This window comes from Nelumbo lutea, chromosome 6, assembly GCF_056320005.1.
Source record: "Nelumbo lutea isolate HS-2025 chromosome 6, American lotus-T2T, whole genome shotgun sequence".
Lineage (NCBI taxonomy): Eukaryota > Viridiplantae > Streptophyta > Magnoliopsida > Proteales > Nelumbonaceae > Nelumbo > Nelumbo lutea.
Genome location: NC_142689.1, coordinates 59,130,075 through 59,148,151, shown reverse-complemented (window position 1 = coordinate 59,148,151; position 18,077 = coordinate 59,130,075). Strand labels below are relative to the sequence as shown.

The 18,077-nt window shown below is 37.3% G+C and overlaps 1 protein-coding gene across 1 annotated transcript; it reads right to left on the bottom strand.

The window, feature by feature from the left end:
* Window positions 1–282: 282 nt before the first annotated feature.
* On the bottom strand, window positions 283–3,916 carry LOC148849099 (putative TPR repeat-containing protein At1g05150). The gene is made up of 2 exons (XM_088951528.1): window positions 3,741–3,916; window positions 283–3,560 (listed from the first exon to the last, which is right to left on the bottom strand). Exon 2 carries the CDS (start codon window positions 2,831–2,833, stop codon window positions 434–436), a length of 2,400 nt encoding a protein of 799 aa, XP_088807654.1. The 5' UTR covers window positions 2,834–3,560; window positions 3,741–3,916; the 3' UTR covers window positions 283–433.
* Window positions 3,917–18,077: the final 14,161 nt, after the last annotated feature.

The following is an 18,077-nucleotide window of genomic DNA, read 5'->3' as shown; positions in this document are numbered from 1 at the left end:
AATTTGAAAATAGCATGGATGTACTTAAGTAACTTTGCCATCAGCTGTATGAATCACTCCCTCATACCCACCCCCTCTTATCTGATGTTCTTTCTTGGATTGAGCACACTTGTCTAAGTGTTTTATACATGGTTAGGTATCCCCCCCCCCCCCCCCCCGATTGAGCACACTTGTCTAACTTTCATTTGAATCAATCCAAGGGACTGCAACATTGCACCATCCAATTTTCTAAAGTTAGATTAATAAGATGAGAGAAAAGAAGTGGAAGAAAGAAGAAATTACTTCACAGCTACAAAACAAAGAATGCCTCAATTGAAATCTTATTATACAAAGGAACAAGCTGATGATCAAAAACATCTATGATATATATTGCACACTGAACAATTAGAGCTGTGGGATATTGCAGAATGTTCAAAGACTTCATACAAACTAGCTATGAATCATTTTTGGAGGAGCCTTTGGAATGCAAACTAAAGAACATGCACTTATCTTTCATGGCCTCAGCCTCAGTTCCATATTCTTTAAATCTGTATTCTTCCTTCTTGAAGGAAGATGGAACCTTTCCTTCACTATAGCATTGACTACACAGGCTGAAATGCAATTTCATCTCCCTGAAGCGGGATCCAATAATGGGATAGCGGCATACCGAGCATGCATGCCGACCATGGCGGGTCCTGTCCCCATTTTCAAGCTTCACCAGAGTGGCCATGATCCCAAAACCCCAATCAGGGTCATCAAACATCACAAGAAACTCAGGAAAGGAAACCATGGAATCATCTGCTTCTCCATGGATTTCCATAATTTCACTGACCCCATGGGATGGGATATAGATGGCCCTCAACAATTTGATATACTTGAGAGCATCAGCTTTCTTGATCTGGGCACTGCCTTCATTCATAGGTCGCAGTGCATCGAATGCCACACGTTTCCGCTTGTCAGGAGGGCCACTACAAATAGGAGCCACAACAGCATAGAACATACTCAAATCCACCCTACCTGAGCCTGCACCATCCAAGTCAGATAGAATCTTCTCATTGATGGCTTTTACAGCTCCTTGGAAAGTCTCTGGCTTCAAGAAACTGAGCAATTTTCGGAGAATTCCCTCCAGTGCAGCCTTGCGGATGGATTTCTCAGGAGCACCACTTCCTGAATAGGAAACTGGAACCTCCGTTTCAGTCATTTCCTTCTTCAGAACATCCACATTGCAACGGTTCAACCTAGTGAGCCTTTGGAAAGCCCTGATTGCAAGAGCATTTGCCAACTCCTGCCTAGTGGTAGTCTTCTGGCCCACTCTCTTAAACTTTGACAGCTCCACCACAAGAAAAGCGCTCTCCCCTTCAGCACTTCCGTTCCCCTTGAACCTCTTTTTCTGCAGTTGTTTCAAATGAGCAATTGCATCATGTAGTTCAACCCTGTTTGTCATCTTGAAAGCCTCCTTTAGGGCTTTCTTGGATTCATCAGACTCTCCAGCTCCCAACAAGGACACAGCTTTGTTGAGCTGCGCCCGCCAATGATTTGGCCACACAGCCAGTACCCTAGTATACATCTCCGAGGCTCTCTGATACCTTCCCATATCCATATAAAGCCCACCCAAATTGTATAGAGCGTCCAAATGCCCTGGCTTCAAATCAATGGCCTTCTGAAACTCCTGAACTGCCTTCTCGTCCTCCCCCATCGCATGCAAGGCCGAACCCAGATCGCAGTGTGCATCAGCATAATCCGGTTTCAAGAAGATAGCCTCCTCCAGTGCCTTCTCAGCGGCTCTATACTCTCCGACCCCGAAAAGCGCACTGCCAAGAAGCTTTAAAGCCCTGAAATGGGTCGGACAAAGAATCGCGGCCTCTCTGTAATGTTCGCAAGCACTTAAAACCATGCCTTCCCCCTCGAGAGAAATCCCGAGATTAACGTGAATTTGGGGAAGAAGGTAAGCCCACTGGTTCCCACCGGCTTCGGCAGCCTCAAGAGCGAGCAAAAATTCCTCCTTTGCCTCCCCGTAGCTGCCAGTAGCATAGAGACAATTCCCTGCCCTGAAATGCGGCTTCACATCAGTCGGTTGAACCTCACAAGCTCGCTTGAAGCTCACCAAAGACTCTTTAAAGAGCTGGTGCTCGTACAGAACCCGACCGATCGCCATGTGCCTGTCGAAAGCTTCTTCCCTCGACCTGACCCCGTCGGCTTTGCTTCTCAAGACCCCTAATTCCTTCACGAATGCAGCATAGTCATGCCCGGACTCGTCCCAGAAGACTCTTTTCTCCGAAAGCTCCGAGGAGGGTCCGAATTCCCTAGACCAACCGGGGTCGGAGTAGACATCCAGATTGTCCCCTTTCATCTTTCCATCCTTGGCCTGCTTCGCTTTCAACCTCTTCACCAGAATTTCCAAATCATCGACTATCTTCCAGGTGTCGTCAAAGACGATACCATGGTTCGGAGACGCCGCCCATGCAGCAGTTCTCTGCTTCTTGTTTGACTCCACCATCCGGTCATCGGCAATCGAAGACGAAGAGGCTTCAGAAGGCAAGGAAGCTTTGGCGGCCTCCTGGTTGAGATCTAAACCGAGGGCATCGAAGTCACGGTCGACATCACCAGCACCGTCGTCGTAGGTCCGAAGAAGACCTTCATAAGAGAGACCCTTCTCGCCGTCGATGAACTCACCGTAGGTTTTAAAGACCTCGTCAAGGATGGCATTAATCTGCTCGTCGCTGAACTTAACCCTAGGGTTCACAGCGACGACGAGAGACGCCATTTCTTCTCTATTAAGGCCTCCATCTTTGTTCACGTCGAATTGCTGGAAAATTCGCTTCACCTTCTCTGCTCTGCTTCCCCTTGAAGCCATTTTTAAAAAGGTGATATGTCCTTAAGGGTTCTCAATTTTCGGGACAGCAATAACCAACAAAGAAGAGGAGATGAAGAGAGATGAAACAAGACAAAAAGGGTTTGGGTTTTCTCCTTCAGACTGAGAAGCCCAGACCCATTTGAGCACCGCCTCTCTCCTCTCTTACCCCCTCTTAATGTTTATTATTGTCGTGAACTTTTCTCTTTGGGGGAAGAGCAGTTTCAACTTCCAATTCAGAATAGATCTGTGAAGATGAGAAATAAAAAGAAAGGGGTGAATATGAGGTGGAAAGAACTTTGATCTCAGCTATCGGGACCGGCGTTTAGGGGCTTCTGGCTGTGGTGGAGTTGAGTGATGGGACTGGGACTGGGACTGGGACTGATAGGAAGCCCCACGCCATGAGTGACGAGTCCATGTCCATCCACGATCTCTCTTCACTTCCCTGTTGTGTCTCGTGTCGTGTCTTGGGGCCTCAGCCTAGCAATATTTGGCCGTGGTTGGATAGGCTTGTCTCATATAGAACATATATGGCCGTGTGGCTGTCAGGCTGTGGCCTACCCATCAATAATCTCTGCCCGCCGGTCTACGTTTTCTCACTAGTAAGAACTAAGAAGGCAGTAAATTTTCTGAGTTTTCCGGGCGACAGGCGAGGTATATAATGACTGGGCTCTCCACTCGTCGACGACAATCTTTCGTTTATTCACTTCTCCCCCTTCTATTCTAATACCTGCAGAAAGCAAGCTAAAGAAATGAGCTGGTTATGGAAAAGAAATGTTCAGTAACCCCATGGACAAAGTTCTCACTAAAAAAATGTTTTAACTTAAAAGACTGACATAGAAATAGAAGAACTGGCTCATAGTCATAGTTATTAATAAACAATAAATGGGTTTCCCTGAAACGTGCAAACCTGATTCAGGTCGTTGTTTCTGACTCTCTGTGCATGCCATTCTCTGCTTCACCATCGTATGTATGTATCTGGTTCATGCTTATACATGACTCAAAAAATAAGGAGTTTACAAATGTGTACGATTTTGTCAGGGCTTGACATGGGCCAATACAGCTCAGGCTAAAGCAATGGCCCTCAGGCCTCAGTTGGGTCTAACCCACTCAATTATTAGCTACCGGCTAACACTGAACAGTGAACACTTGGCAAAGGCAAAGTAGAGATACCTAGAAAAAACATTATCACTTCATGTGATAGTGTGATACACAATAATAGAACTGGAACATCTTTAGTGGGTTCTCCCATTAGGAATATATTTGGTCTGTCAAATTTCTCTCTTTTTTCTCAGTTTGCTCTTACCATTTCTCTTGACATCCACAGCCACAGGAACGGAAAAACTTTGGACAATGTTTGATCACCCAGTTAACTCAATAATGTTTCACTCACACAAGCGACCAAACAGGTGAAAAACTACTACTGTATTTTTTTTTTTTTTTGTGGGCTGACTCCTGTGTCTATGTTGGGTGGGGCTTCTGTTCTTATTTTTATTAATTTGAGTACAGATCCGTCATTTGTTGTTTATATCTGTCTTTTTACAAGAAAAAATGGAAAGAAAAGGATTCTAATAATACAAACCTAAAAAAAAAATGAAGTGGGTTGCAGATAAAATAATATTACAAGTTGGTGGAGCCTTTAAAAAACTGTTTGTTAATTATTGAATTTGGTGGGTGATGAGTGAAGTCTTTTTGCCCAGAGGCATTCCATTGATCCTATTAAGCTTCTTCTGGCATTTTCTTCAAGTCCTATATTTTATTACAGATTAGGAATCGTGTGATGAGGAATTCTGGGCTTTAAGGCAAAGAGACTTTGGCAAACATTCTCGATTATAAAGGTCAGGACCCCAACATTGAATGACTCCACCGACCACCAAGAAAAAAAAAAGGAAGAAAGAGAGAGATCAATGATATCACCCACCTAAGAGATCTGCAGAGATACAAGTAATAGAGGATTGGCTGATTATAGAAACTTGTTGTTGAAGTCCCAACAGAATTGAGGTATAATGTAGCTAAAAGTAATATAGTCAGATTTGTTTTCCTTCTAATTCCCTGCTTTTCTCTTTTTGGCTTGCTTTGGCATCTGGATTGACAAGAATGAAGAACCCCATTTAGTGGTGGGTCCTTGAGCTTAAAACTGGATAAGTTGAACAACATGGTTGGAAGGAATAATTGTTGATTAATTGCATATTGTAGAGGATAAAAGACATACCCCAAAGAAAAAAGAGGATACGGGGAGTGAGGGGATCCTAAAAGTTACTCAAGGCCTGCTGCTAAAGAGTGGTAGTGTTTATAAATGAGTGGCATCATGAGCAAGTTCAGAGAAATATTTAATATTGGGTTGGAGGGTACGTATGGTGGTTATTTACTCTCTTTTTTGTTTGCCAATTAATAATATACTTCCTTGTAGCTACTTGACGAGGTCAAGGTGGCATCAGGCCATTCCCCATGCCCATAATCACTCCCAGAAAAAATTTCGCTCGTGCATGCTTTAAAACAGGCTCTGGATGGATACATTAGTAGCATTGTATTAAATGCTTGATTTTTTTAGGTTAAACTATGATATGGAAAAGATATGATATCCGAAAAACATGATAAACGTAATAGCCATTAAGGTGTTATTTATTAAAATTCATGGGTGCGTTTTGATCAAAACTCTTTCCATGCCATATCTTTTTCGCATCATAGATTTTCCTTTTTTTTCGAGTAAATATTGATTGTGACTAGACCTGTTCATGGGTTGGGCTCGGGCCAGGCTTTGATTCTTTATTAACAGAGAAATGTTAGGCCCGAGCCCGAGCCCGAGCCTGAGTCCGGCCCGACCAACGGGCCTACAACTTGGGCCCGAGCCCGGCCTTGATAAAAAGCCCGAAGCCTGAGCCCGAGCCCGAAGCCTGACCTAATAAAAGAAATTCAAAATTTTCCCTATTCAAATTGACATTATTTATTTTAATTCAGATGTTTTTCCCTTATTTAAATGAACAATGGGCCTACAAGTGAATCAACAACCTTCTCAAATCAAAAAAATTATTCAAATGGACATCAGATAGGGTTTTTATTTAGGTTTAACTATAGGTCGGGCCGGGTTTACTTAGGTTTAACTATAGGTCGGGTCGGGCCGGGCTCGGGCCGGTTTATTTTGGCAAAGCCCAAGCCCGGCTCAAATTTTATGTAGACCAGGCTTTTTGGCCCGAGGTTAAGCCCACGGGCCAAAAAGCCTGTTCAAGCTCGTCCGGGGGGTCGGGCCGGGCCGGGCCGGCCCGTCGGGCCACCTGACCCATGAATAGGTCTAACTGTGACCACAAGGTGCCAATTGGCTGATTGATAAGGTCTCCTAGTTGTAGTGGAGACTTTAGAATCGAATCCTACCTATACCAAGGTTGGGATCATGGGTTTCAGGATGGGCTATCGGCTATCCCCTTGTGTAGCCCGGTGGAGTCAAAATAAAGTTGATTACTAGTAGGGACCCATGTGATTCATGGGTTTTATTTATAAGTAAAATTGAAGAAGGAGCTCTATAGCATTTTCAATTAAATGGTGTCCATCTAAGTTCAATTAAGTATTATTTTTAGAGTTATGTTTAGTTTATCCGATCACATTCTAAGTTGTGCTTTAGTGAGAGTGGCCAATTTTTTATTCTCTAGATAAACTTTTATTATTCTTTATATTTTAATGCTAATTTTTATTGGCTTATTATTATTATTATATTTGTATTAGTTTTAGGTAAAATTATTAAAAAATCCTCTTACAACAATTCTATAAACCACACTTTGTGCTTTGACCCTAGCAAAGGCCTCCCCTATAATTTTGATAAAAAAAAGGTGCAAATACATCCTTTCCCCTAGCATTTCAGTAACAAAGACATTAAAGTTACCAAAATACCCTTTATCATTGTTGATGCATTATCATACATAATCTAAAGTTTCAACTTTACCCTCTACTAATTTAATTTGCCATACAACTTTCAAAGAATAATTCTCCTTACTCATCTTGGACAAAGTAAGGTAAAAAGGCTAAAGTGAAGTAAAATTAATGCATTATATCAACATTTTTATTTGGAATGTTGACGAAGGAAGGTATTTGCACCTTTTTTCCAAAACAATAGGGGAGGTTTTTTGTTAATGTCAAAACACTGGGGAGTTTCATAGGATTGTTAGAAAACCCAAGGAGGTTTTTATAATTTTTCTTATTTTTAAATGGAATTTAAATTCCATATGAAATTTAAATTTAAATTCCATATGAAATTTAATTAACTATATAAACTTTTATTTTTCAGTAGAAATTAAGTTGGTTTTAAATTAATAAAATTTAATTATAAAACTAATAATGGTTTGATAATTTTGAATACTTTTATATTAATTTTAAATTGATATCATTTTTAATTTGTCTTATTCATTTTATTAATTAAAATTTTTTATTATATTAATAAAAATATTTTTATAAATAGCAATAATTATTAATTATTTTTATTCTATTTAAGTAACTTACTAAATTATTTTTATTATTTTCAAATGAAATATAAATGGATTATAATTTTAAATGGAATTAGCTTATTTAGCACAATAATACATCATTGAATACCTTAATTTCAATATAAATTAATCTTTACTAATAATTGCACTTTAATGCAAATATATCTAATATGCAAATATAGTTACATTGAAATGGATACATATAGATAAAGTATATGCTTGGAACCGTGGGCGTTTATTCACTAAACATTTCTACTTGATTTGTTTGCAAAATCGAGAAAAACAATAATGAACCTATTTTATTGACACTTAGGCGCCATTAGGCACCACATCAACAAATCAGTGAATAAACGCCTACCCATTGGGAGAAGCATTAAAATGAAGTTTCCCCCAATGGTAGACATGCACATAAATCAAGGCTTGCTTTTGCAAGTCTCTACGCATACAGATCCGTATAATGGGGGAAATGATAAAGTGGCGCCTATGTGGCAGCATTTATTCAATAAACACCCACGGTTTTAAACACATGCAAAGTTGATGTATTTTATGCAATTTAATGGAGTAATGGTAATGAGAAATTTAGTGGCATAATTAATGAGGAGAGATTATTAAAAGAGTTAATGGAAAAAGAGGGAGAGAGAGAGAGAGAGAGAGAGAGAGAGAGAGAGAGTTAGTGGTGTATTAATAAAGAGTGTTAAAAAGTCTTAAAGGTGATTGGTCACTTGAGTTATTTTGTCCAATTTTAAAATTAGAAAATTCAAAAAAACTAGAAAAAGAGATAGGTTCCTTTGAGAAGAAACTAGAAAAAAGATAAATGATTTTAAGAATAAACCACAAAGCAGGAAAGTGTCAAGTTGGCAAATTCCATTTTAATATATAAATATAGATGTGCCCATTAGTTGAAAGCTTTACAAAATAAGGACACTTGCATCCTTAAATTTAAGGAGCCAAGCTAAACTCATTATTCCCTTATTCTCCCTATTGACTTGGCAGCATGTTGCTGCATTTGCAAATGGAAGTGCAAGTGGTAACTAGTGGTTTTTACGTCTAAAACAGGCTTATAGAAATTTGCCATGAAAGTGTTGGGTAAAACCAATATTCAAAGTATTGGAAATGCCAAATGCATTGAAAATATAATTTTAAGAGATGTATCGAGATACGCCTTGGATATGCATGCATATCGGAGAAAAAATAAGATATGCATAGATACACAAGAAAACACTATAAATACTTCCATAAATCATGAAAATACATTAATAACACTAAATTCATGGCCTTGATGAGGTGTACATACATTTAATATATTTTAATGGTATTATGAAGAAATACATCATAGTCAATTATAATTTCATTAAAAAAAAACACATGCTTAATTATAATTCTTAAGTTTTAAGGGATTGAAAAACCCAACTATATATTGGCACAACTTCTAAGTGAAAATATAATTAATAATTATTTCTTATTTAAATAATTACTATTTACTTTTTATTTTAAAAAATACAAAATAAATTAAAAATAAATAAGCATTGTATAATATATTCTAAAAATAATTATTGAAGAATATATTTCAATTGCTCTATGGATATGATAGATCATCCATAAATCTATAATATATTCAATCCTTGTGACTAGATCATAAAATATAATTAATTATTAATTATTTTTTAATTCTAAAATTATAAAAATTTAAAAAAATTACTGAAAAAGAAATTCAATTGCTATATGGACATGATAGATAATCCATAGATCTAAAACATACTACGTCTTTATAGGCAAATAAAAAAAATATGTTTTCAATTTTTTGTTATTTTATATTTTTCTCAAATCTTCTTCATAAAATTTCCATTGATCTATTCATAACACAAACATATATGATTTTGAATATAAGAAATGTAGATCAACATAGATTTAAACATTTTCAATCACTCAAGTAAAATGATGATATGCCCGTTATGCCCCTAATACACCCTTGATATGACCCAATACGGTCTGATACGATGGAAAAAAATGATGATACCATCGATTTTCACAGTATCTTATATCGAGCATTAAAAGATACAATAGGATACACCTCATATCGGGTGTATTGTGTCAAAATTTGAAATTGGGTAAAGCTACTTCATCCAATAAATGACAAATTCAAAGAAACAAAAAAAAAACGCCATATTAATTTGTTTAAAATCTTCTAACAAATCATTTAGTTAAGAGATACCCCTTCAAAGTAACATGCTTTTCCAAAACCATGATGAAGTAGCCTCTCTTTTAACATCCAAATCTCTCTCTCTCATCCAATTATGCTCTCAACATTTTGCTTTTAGGATTTGTAAGATACTACGTACTATGAAACAAAAAATGAAAGAGGAGATTATAAGGATTTAATTATCCCTCAAATCCCTAGTGGACATGTGGCATCCTTAGAGGGCAATCTCATCATTTTATAGGCCTCAAAGGGCATCTCTAATATTTCACATTAGGCCTTAACGGTAGGTTACTCTTGGGGCATTAAAACTTCGTCCTTAGTCCCTAGATCACCAATGCTAGAATAATGCTTGGCAACATGGTCAATACTTTGATGGCCCTAGCCTTCATTGCACCTCAATGTGCAAAGCCATTACAAATAACTCATAATGTGGACAATAATGGGACCTTGCTTATACATAAGGGCTAGGAGTCACAAGCAATCTTCTTATGCTCTCTAACTTTCACACTTTCTCTTGCTCTCGTCTCACCTTGGCTCATGATTACCTCGGTTGACTTAACCATCAAAGTCATTGCCCCTATAATCACATTCTATGGCCTTTGACATCTTTTTGCATTGATAGATAGAACCCTCGGCCTAATCACCTTGGAAGTTCCCAAATCACCCATGCTACAATTCTTGATAGCATCATGGCCAATCAACAAGACAACTTGAGGACAGGAAATCACTCACCCCTTATTGTTCTTCAAAACCACATTACTCAAGAACAATTCCAACAATTAATAATGGATTGGTTAGCCCTCCTTGTCAACAAAGTGTGACACCTGTGGCAACTAGTGGGAGGCCAAACCCAAAATGACCGATCCATTGACACCAAGGAGCATCGTGGCAGGAGATCGGCCAATTCTCCATCCCTGAGCCAATGCCTCAAAAGTCATACTAAGGACAAACTCTCTAAGGTCAGCAATAACAACTGCATGGGGAGCTAACAATGATCTCACACATATACTTGCTATCACACCAGTCATCCCACCTCCAGATAATAGAGAAGTGTGGGTAGTAATAGAAAACATGCTAACCATAGTCAATAGAGTGGCACCATCCATCAATTTGTCCGACCCACTTTAGTGTTAGACTTGTACAAGCTTCTCAACAACTGACACACCCAGAGTGGGATGTTGTTGCAACTTCAGGACACTCCCAAATTACCTAAATCTTATATAGTTCAGGGAGATACCCGCAAATGATATCCCATGATGGGATCATGATCAAAGGTTTGGCAACTTGGTGATATTCATATCAAGATTAAGAAAATTAATGAGGGCAAGGTGGATGCCTCTACTAGCCATAACAACTTGGCGAGCAGAATAGAAGCTTATGTCGAAGAGATCATCTCAGAGCTTCTTCCTTGAACTTCAAGGCTCCTAACTTGGAGACTTACAATAGCACCATCGACCCGAAGGACCATATTGGGAGCTTCCATGCTATTATGCTTCTCCACGGATTCTCTAATGCCTTAATGTGTCAAGCCTTCCAAGCCACACTTAAGAAGGCTGCCCAATAATGATTCTTAGGTCTCCCTCCTCAATCCATCACTTCATGGGACTAGTTCATAGACCTATTCCTCTCCCATTTTGTGAGCAATAGGTGTTGCTAGAAGACATTAATTGCATTAATGGTGATAAGACAGAAACTCAAGGAATCCCTTTGGCACTATATTTAATGTTTTAACGTCGAGGCCCTAGAGGTCATACACCATGACTAGGTCATTGTTATCGCAATTGCCACCAACGGCCTCACATCATTAGCTTTCATCTTTTTCCTTGAGAAGAAACCACCTCAAAATATGGTAGAATTCCTCTTATAAGTCAAGAATACATAAATATAGAGGAAACCAAAGCCACTAAATGCCTAGTTACTTGGTTAGAGATGAAAGGGTCAACAGGAAAAGCAAAGACAAAGACAATCTGAGGCCTAGCAGCTCCCATAGCAAGAACTAGATTGTCGCGTTTTAAAGTTAGGGTACTAAATTGGCAATCAACCTAAAGTACAGGGTACCTATCGGGAATTTTCCCAAAAAAAAGAAGAAGAAAAAGAAATAGGGGGATTTGCCACTCCATGTTATACTCTTTTCTAAAAAGCAAAAGTACAATAAAGATAACCATCATAGTTATATTTTCATTTTCTACTGAGTTTTTTTTTCTTTTTTTCTTTTAATTATCCTCTTTGTGATGCATTTGGATTGTCTTGAAGCTAAATTACAATGTAAGAGAAATCTTGAATATGTTGGATTCATATACCCTACTTCATGTTAAACTGGTTCAAAAATAAACATGAAAAAGCTTGGATGTAGACTTAATCTAGTCAAATCTAGATTCTCATCCACCTTGGGGCAATGGATTTTGTACTTGATGCTACTAAGGATTGTAATAGGGGTGATTTGAGAACTTCCAAGGTAATTAGGCCAAGGGTCTTATCTATTAACACAAAACAACATAAAAGGCCCCAAGAGAAAATGTTGAAGCTAGAAAGTGTAAGAAGATTATCTATAACTCCCAGCCTTTATTTATAGGCGAGGTCCCATTATTGGTCGTGTTATGAGTCTTTTGTAATAGCTCTACGTGTTGAGGTGCATTGAAGGCTAAGGCCATTACGTGGCTGAGCATTACTCCAGCATTGATGACCCAAAGACTACAACCAAGGTCGCCATTAAGGCTTCATGTGAAATGCAGGGGATGCCCTCCGAGGCCTATGAAATGACAAAGTTGCCCCAAGGGTGCCACATGTCCATCATGGATTTGAGGGATAATTATTGTCGTATCACATGCCCCCACTTCTAAGGGTGAGGCTAAGGTGAAGGCCTGTTGATATGGCCTAAGTTCAGCCTTGGATGAAGGAAGTAATTGGAGTTCATCTCAGTGGTCCCATTGCTTTGGTGTAAAGCCCTAAGTGTTCCATCCATTAATGAAGGTGGCGGTTTAGGACTAGCGAGTCCAAGGGATGGATCATCAACTCGAGAACCACATCATTTGGAAAAGCATCATTTCAGTTCTAGAGACATGCACCATGTGTCATAGGGGTGCTTATGGTTCGGTTAACCAAACCATGGAGCCTTTTTTTTTCTGAACCAAACCGATACCACTAATTTTTGGAAATCTAAAAACCAAGACTGAACCAAAACCAATTGGTCGATTCATTTTTTGATTGGTTTAGTTCTTTAGTTTTTTTATTTTTTTGAAATATAATATATAATTATATAATATAAATACTAGAAGTATATGTAATATATTATACTATAAATAATATAAAATATATATAATGCATATATATTTGTATTTAATACATAATATATATGGAAAACATATATAATATGCATGAGAAATATATATAATATATATACCAGTTGGTTTGGTTAATCACTGATTTTTCATATTGGTTAACTGAAAGAGGGGGACTCCATTCTTATCAAGGGATTGGCATGAGAGCTAACTGAGGGTTGTGCCTTGCTCAAAAATAGGCAATTGTTATCCATTGAATTGAGTGCCCCCTTATTAGCATGGCATTATAGAAAGGAGCCAAGGTAAAGGCGAATCTCTCTCATGCTTTTAGCTTCAAGGATAGGTTCAACGGATAAAGGAGCAACTAGCCAAGGTTAGGGACAAATACTGCCACTCTTAAACTGGTTGCAAGGCTTGGAGGCTAGGGCCTTTGAGCCAAGCCAAGGTCGAGCAACTACAATAGTAGAAGGAATACGTGAGGCATATGGAGGAGCTTGCCAATGCCAATACTTATCTGAATTTGCAAGTAAGTCATACCTTGAATGGTTTTGTTTCTACCTGGAATAGGTTTTGGCCATCACCTCGAACATTGACTTAAGCAAGCTCGACCCTTTCACTGATGCTTGAGATGATGATCAAGGGAAAAATGTTGTTGTGGTGGAAGGCAGCTCCAAAGAAACTAAGGCTCGGGATGGTTAGGACGATTGTATTGGCAATGACACTCCTATCCTATGGAGATCATGGTGGTGGGTAAGGCAATAGTAGTGGAGGTCATGGGAAAGACTAAGGATGCTCAGTCTTAGATTTTCTTTTTCATGTTTGTCATTGGGCTTGTGTGCCCTAAATTTATGTTTCTTCATGGGTCGAGGGCCCTTTTCTGGATTGATTACTTTTATTTCCATGCCTTTTTCTTTCTTCTTTTTTAGGGGGCAAGGTGCCTCCCAATTGTACATGCATTTGGTTAGAGTAATGAAAATCACTTTTTCCCAATATTGTGTATTGAAATGTTATTTTGAGCTCATTACTTAGTTTTGAGACGATAAAGTGAATTGCTTAGACTTAGTGGCATATAAGAAGTTTAAGCCCCCTACTAGATGAGGTCTATTCCTTTTATGATCAAGGATCCATAAGTGATTTAGGCCATTAAAATAGAGGGTATAACTAGTGTAGTGCCGGCATCCTTTATTTACTTGGTGTGAGTTGTTAGGCGTGCAACCAATAAGGTTGTATGCCAAAGGTCTCAGCCATTCCCAACCAAGGTTGGGGCTTAAAGGCACTAAAATAATGTCGAGGCGTTACCTAATCAAATACCAAGGTGTTAATCTTATCAAAAAATAATAAGAACAAAAATGAGGAAGAAGATGAACTTTTCATTGATAACCATGAAGATGTACGTTAATGGTAGTATATCCTAAGGCTTGTTGAATTCCAAGTCCGAGGTATAGGTTTTCTACCAAGGTACTCTAGCTGATATGTCTTGGGGCCCAATGCCCTTAGATACCCTATAGAGTCCCTCCTAATTGGGTCTGATCTTTTCTAAACTAGACTTAGGGACAATCACTATTTTGAGGATGAGGTTACCTTCTTAAAACGGATGCCCTCAAACTTGAGAGTTGTAATATTGAGCAACCCTTTTCTGGTAGGCCACTACCTTGATATGGGCCCATTTCTAGGCCACTTCCACTAGGTCTAAGTTGCCTCTCATCTCCTTATTGTTCGTTGCTTCGCTAAAAGCATTGGTCCCTAGATTTAGGGATGCAAACGGATTGGATCAGATTCGAATTAGGGTATATTCAAATCCAATATGATACATTGTAGATCTAATCCAGTACAATCCAAAGATCCACTCGGATCTCATAAATACTAATTCGAATTTGAATATAATCAAGATGTTGAATATCTGAGTTTGATCCGATTTGAACTATTTTTTTCAACTATTTGCTTCATATATATACATGTTTTATATAAAAAAAATTCCAAAAATGCAATATAAATAATATATTTATAAATAAATAAATAACATATATTAGATCGGATCCTTTCGGATCAGATAGAGGTGATCCGAATCCGATATAACTTTCCAATTCAATCCAAAAATCCAAAATGGGGATATCTAAATCCAACAAAATAGGATTGGACTTTGGACCGGATCAGATCGGATCATGATCCAATCCATTTGCACCCCTATGTAGAGTTGGTTGGCCGATCCTTACTAGAATGACAACCTCAATGTCGAAGGCAAGGTTAAAGGGTGTTTCGCTAGTGGTAGTCCAGGGCATAGTTCTATAGACTTGCAAATACAGTAGGAAGTTCTTCGACCATAGGCCTTTAGCTCAACCAAGTTTGGTCTTTAGATCGTGCAATGTAATCCTTTTGGTCATCTTGATTTGGTCGTTGGTTTGTGGGTAGCCAACCAAGGTGAACCGTTGTTCTACTCTAAGGTTTACATAAAAGTTCATTAACTTTAAGTCATTGAATTGGCTATCATTGTTTCTAATCAAAGTGTAAGATGATGCTCTTCTAGAAAAGAGTTCTAAATATTTCTGGTTGTTATTTATATCAAAGGTTCAACTTAGATTCACTTTGTGAAATAGTCGATGGCCACTATCAAGAACTTTCTTTGATTTGAGGTGGGTGGAAATGGCCCCATCCATTTCCAATTGTGCAAAAAGCCATAGACTTTTGATGGACATAAGGAAGGTTGTAGGTTGATGTGGTATATTAACATGCCTTTGACATTAGTTGCACTTTTGGATGAGCCAAACTGAATCCTCTTTCATGGTAGGCCATAAATATCATTGTTTAAGAGCCTTATGAGCTAGGGCCCTACCCCTCAAATGATTGCCATAGAGGCCTTCATGTATTTCCTTGAAGACAGAATCTCCTTCATCACTTTTGAGGCACCTTACATATGGCAAGGTTAATGACCTCCTATATAGCTTGTCTTCTAACAATGCAAACCAAGCCGACCAACACATGACCCTCTAAGCTTTAACTTTGTTCTCAAGCAAGTGGTCATAGTGCAAGTATTCCAAGATTGGGTTTATCCAACTAGACTCAATCTAAATAGGGCAAACTAGTTTGTCCATTGCTTCAATGCTAGGATGAGGTACTTCTTCTATGAGTACCATTTTGCTATGGTTTAATCCCATGGAAGTCGCCAACTTTGACAACGTGTCTACTCGGGCATTCTCTGGCTATAAAATATGTTGTAGAATGAAGATATGGAAGTGCATATCTAGTTCTTGGACTTTACCGAGGTACTTGGACATTGTCAACTCCTTATCCTCGTACTCTCCATTCACCTGGTGGTGTGATTTGAACCCAAGTAATCAGCACCTCCGAAGTAACACACATTCTTAATATCCATATATTATATTTAACCATAACCATAACCAATTTGAATAAATAACATATATTATATTTAACCACCCCAATTACCAATTAAAAAATAATATTCAAATTAGTATTTTATAAGCTAAGAGTCCATTTGGTTCACAATTGGAGTCGAAATCAAAATCGGAATGGTCTATTCCCATAGTCTATTTGGTTCAAACAGGAATGGGAATGACAATTGGAATTAGTAGGAATGAGATTTCATTCCCAAGGGAGGGGGAAGGTGAGGGAATGACCATTCTAATTCTGGTTTCGGACCCCTATTCCTGTGAACCAAATGGGGCCTAATAAAACAAATAATCTATCAAATCCACATTAATATCAAATATTGATTTTTAACCTCAAGAAATTTATACAAATAAAATTATTAATAATAGAATAATCATTTTAATACTTAAAATTTATAAATTTGCACATGATATGTATATTAAAAATTTTATAAATTATTAATTAATATTTTAATTTGTATTAAATAACAATGTATTTATTGTTTGCAAAAATAAAAGATGTTATTTATAAATTATTCGAGAATATAATATAAATAAAATCTATCAAATCCACTAATCTACATTTATATCAAAAACTTGATAATTTAAAGAAATACAAATATTAATAGTGGAAGAATTATTTTAGTAATTAAAAACTATGTATTTACTTATGATATGTATCTTCAATGTTTTAATAGATTTGATATATTTTAAGATTATATATTTTTGTAAATATTTAATTGATATTTTAATTTACATTTTATAATAATATATTTTTTGTTTACAAAAATAAAATTATTATTTACCAAATATTTAAGAATTAAAATTTTAATTGATATAATAAAAAGATAAATATAAAATAATTGATATAATAATACAAATATAATGGTTGCATATGTTTTCTTGCCTTGGACTTTAATAGAAAATAAAATAATAATGGTTGTGTATATATTAATTTGTAAAAATCTATATATTACATGTCCTGGACTCTTATTAATGTGTTATCAATAAAGTTGTATGATATTTATGCATCCCACTATGTTAATTATAATGTATTTCTTCATATATACTCTTATTAATGTGTTATCAATAAAGTTGTATGATATTTATGCATCCCATTATGTTAATTATAATGTATTTCTTCATATATACCTTTAGAATATACATTTCCTTTATATTTATACATTATTTGTAGTTATTTTAACATTAAATTTAGTTGTTATGGAATTTGTAGCATTTTCCTATTGTATTCAAGAGTTTCCTTATTTTTTTGTCTGTATCCATGTGTTTCTAAAGTGTATCCATATCTGTATCCAAACTGTCCGATATGATACTCAATAATGATACTTTAACCCTTGAAGATAACAATAGTTTGGGCGTGAAAATTTGCTCACTGATATTAATTGCGATAGAGCTTCTTCGAGGGAAAGGTAGAGCATCCCTTTCAGAGGACGCTTGCGATTCTAGGTAATAATCCTTATGGGTTCATTTCTATGAACATTAACTCTGGCCCATACACGTATAAGGAAGCCCTCATATGATATGGGGAATAGTAAAAAGACTTGCATGCATTGTAATGATGATCAATCTCTTCGTTAATGCATGCACATGAACATTGGCCTATTACGGTCTGATGAAGTTCTCCGAGCCCAAGGATTGAATTATTATTCAAAGGGCCAATGGAGAGGAGGTCGAGACAGTGGAAACACAACCAACTGATCATTTGAGCTAAAACTTTTCGAGTAGGATGTATGCAAAACTCTCCAGGAGATTCAAGGTGGGTGAGTCTAGTAAGGCGAGAAGGTCCCTTTGATTTGAAAAGGAGAGGATGGCTTCTACCCTGGGTACGAGCTCAATGGTGGCTCATGCCATTAATATCAATGAGTTGAAGGGGAAGATTTGTTCTGAGGAAAA

Excerpts from the sequence above, each read along its gene's own strand:
- LOC148849099 (XM_088951528.1), bottom strand. The coding sequence starts at position 2,833 with ATGGCTTCAAGGGGAAGCAGAGCAGAGAAGGTGAAGCGAATTTTCCAG.